At 39.3% G+C, this 2,268-nt stretch overlaps 1 protein-coding gene across 1 annotated transcript in view; it reads left to right on the forward strand.

The window, feature by feature from the left end:
* Positions 1-2,268, forward strand: part of mapkapk2a (MAPK activated protein kinase 2a) — a 34,224-nt gene that overhangs the window by 26,385 nt on the left and 5,571 nt on the right. Inside the window, exons 3-7 of the mRNA XM_005739462.2 lie at positions 233-297; positions 501-580; positions 711-837; positions 946-1,021; positions 1,118-1,242. Coding sequence (XP_005739519.1) covers positions 233-297; positions 501-580; positions 711-837; positions 946-1,021; positions 1,118-1,242 — 473 coding nt within the window. The remainder of the gene's footprint in view (positions 1-232; positions 298-500; positions 581-710; positions 838-945; positions 1,022-1,117; positions 1,243-2,268) is intronic.

Consider the following 2,268-nt stretch of genomic DNA (forward strand, 5'->3'; position numbering starts at 1 on the left):
TTTCGCACTGCAGTTAATTTACCAGAGTTTTTCTCTCATTTTAATTTTGTCCCAGTGAGAGCAATTTCCTCTGTCTCTATTGGTATCATTGCAACAAGCCACCATAATTGTTTGTTTGGACATCTGGTAGGGTATCACGCTGTACATGCAATAACCTGGAATCAAACATAGAAGACTGTAAAGCACGTGTATTTACTGACATAAGGCTTTTTTTTCTTTTTTTCTTTTTTAGCATGGATGGTGGCGAGCTTTTTAATCGAATCCAGTCCAGAGGAGACCAGGCCTTCACAGAGAGGGGTAATAAACCTATATTGCCCTAAAAATCCCAGCATTTCTTACTATGCTTTATGATGTGATTATGTAGAAGATTTGATTAATCATAAAGACATATGCACTCTGATACCAGCTAAATACATTCAGTCTCCATTTGTGACGCTTGACATTTGCTGTCACAGTCACTTAAAATCTGTTAAAAAAACTGAACTGTCTCATCACTTCAGAGGCTTCTCACATCATGAAGAGCATAGGTGAGGCTATACAATTTCTACATGCAATCAACATCGCCCACAGAGATGTCAAGGTACGTGCTCTTTGCATTGCCTTATCATACTTATTCATAAGAAATAAACTTTTCTTTAAACTGAGGATGACTTAAAGTTACTAATGTTGTAATCTTATCTTTATGCTGGATTCCTGAATACTCCCTGCAGCCAGAGAATTTACTGTATTCCTCAAAGAGACCCCGTGCCCTGCTCAAGCTCACAGACTTTGGTTTTGCCAAGGAGACCACCTCACTTAACTCTTTAGCTACTCCTTGCTACACGCCCTACTATGTTGGTAAGAACCTGTTTGTGTTTATTACTACATTACAGCTGCTCTCATTGATAACTAGTTAAAAACATCCCTCTCTTGCCTTTTCCTTCTTTTCTTCCTTATGGCATACAGCTCCAGAGGTTCTCGGCCCAGAGAAATATGACAAGTCATGTGACATGTGGTCGTTGGGTGTCATTATGTATATCTTGTAAGTTCTTGTTTTTTTTTCCTCCCTCTAATCCTTTTTGTTATAGATGTCACATTCAATACAGAAGCATATAATGATGTTTTACACCTTCCACAGGCTGTGTGGATATCCTCCGTTTTATTCTAACCATGGTCTAGCCATCTCTCCTGGGATGAAGAAGAGGATCAGAAATGGTCAATATGAGTTTCCCAACCCTGAATGGTGTGATGTATCAGAGGAAGGTAAGATCATAAAAATAGACTTTGTTAATGCAATGTCGAAACTAATTTTTTTTAACTTTATATTGACTTGTAATATTTCCTCTACCAGTCAAAGGTTTGGACACACCATATCATTAAATGGTTTTTCTTTATTTTCATGACTATTTACATTGTAGAATCTGACTGAAAGTATCAAAACTATGAATGAATACATATGGAATTCTGTAGTGAACACAAAAATGTGAAATAACTCAAAACATGTTTTATATTTTACATTATTGAAAATATGCACCCTCCGCTTTGATTACTGCTTTGCACACCTCTTGGCATTCTCTCGATGAGCTTCATGAGGTCGTCGCCTGAAATGGTTTTCCAACAGTCTTGAAGGAGTTCCCAGATATGCTGAGCACTTGTTGGCCTTTTCCCCTTCACTTTGTGGTCCATCTTATCCCAAACCATCTCAATTGGGTTTAGGTCAGGTGACTTTCTAGCCAGGCCTTTTGGCGCAGCACTCCATCACTCTCCTTCTGATAGCCCTTACACTGCCTGAAGGTGTGTTTGGGGTCATTGTCCTGTTGAAAAATAAATGATGGTGTAGCACACCCAAAGAAAGATTCTAGGTCTGACCAACCGTCTCTGTCGTGGGCAAAAAGATGACAGTCAATAAAATTCTAAAAGATAATTTATTGACAAAAAAATATATCAAGAGATAAAAGATAAAACAGTCCAGTGTCCCATTTATGAATTATATAAAAAACACACAGTCCCAAGGCCAGAGCCAGCTATGCCACATGGCCAGTTGCACTCCACGTGTTGCCTGTAACAGGGTTAGAAGTTGTCCTTGGAGACCCACCACCCTGCAAGCATATAGCCAGTGGTCACTCCAGCCTCTGCAACTCTGCTACCTTTAGGCTGTGGCATATAATAGGCCCTGGCCTGCACAGAGAGACAAAACGACACTTTCACTATAGAATTCATAGCACAAAATCCATCCATCCCAAACATATCTGATTTCATCACATTACATACCTGCACAGAGAGACAAAA

This window comes from Pundamilia nyererei, unplaced genomic scaffold (assembly GCF_000239375.1).
Source record: "Pundamilia nyererei isolate P.nyererei 1_Seehausen unplaced genomic scaffold, PunNye1.0 scaffold00092, whole genome shotgun sequence".
NCBI lineage: Eukaryota > Metazoa > Chordata > Actinopteri > Cichliformes > Cichlidae > Pundamilia > Pundamilia nyererei.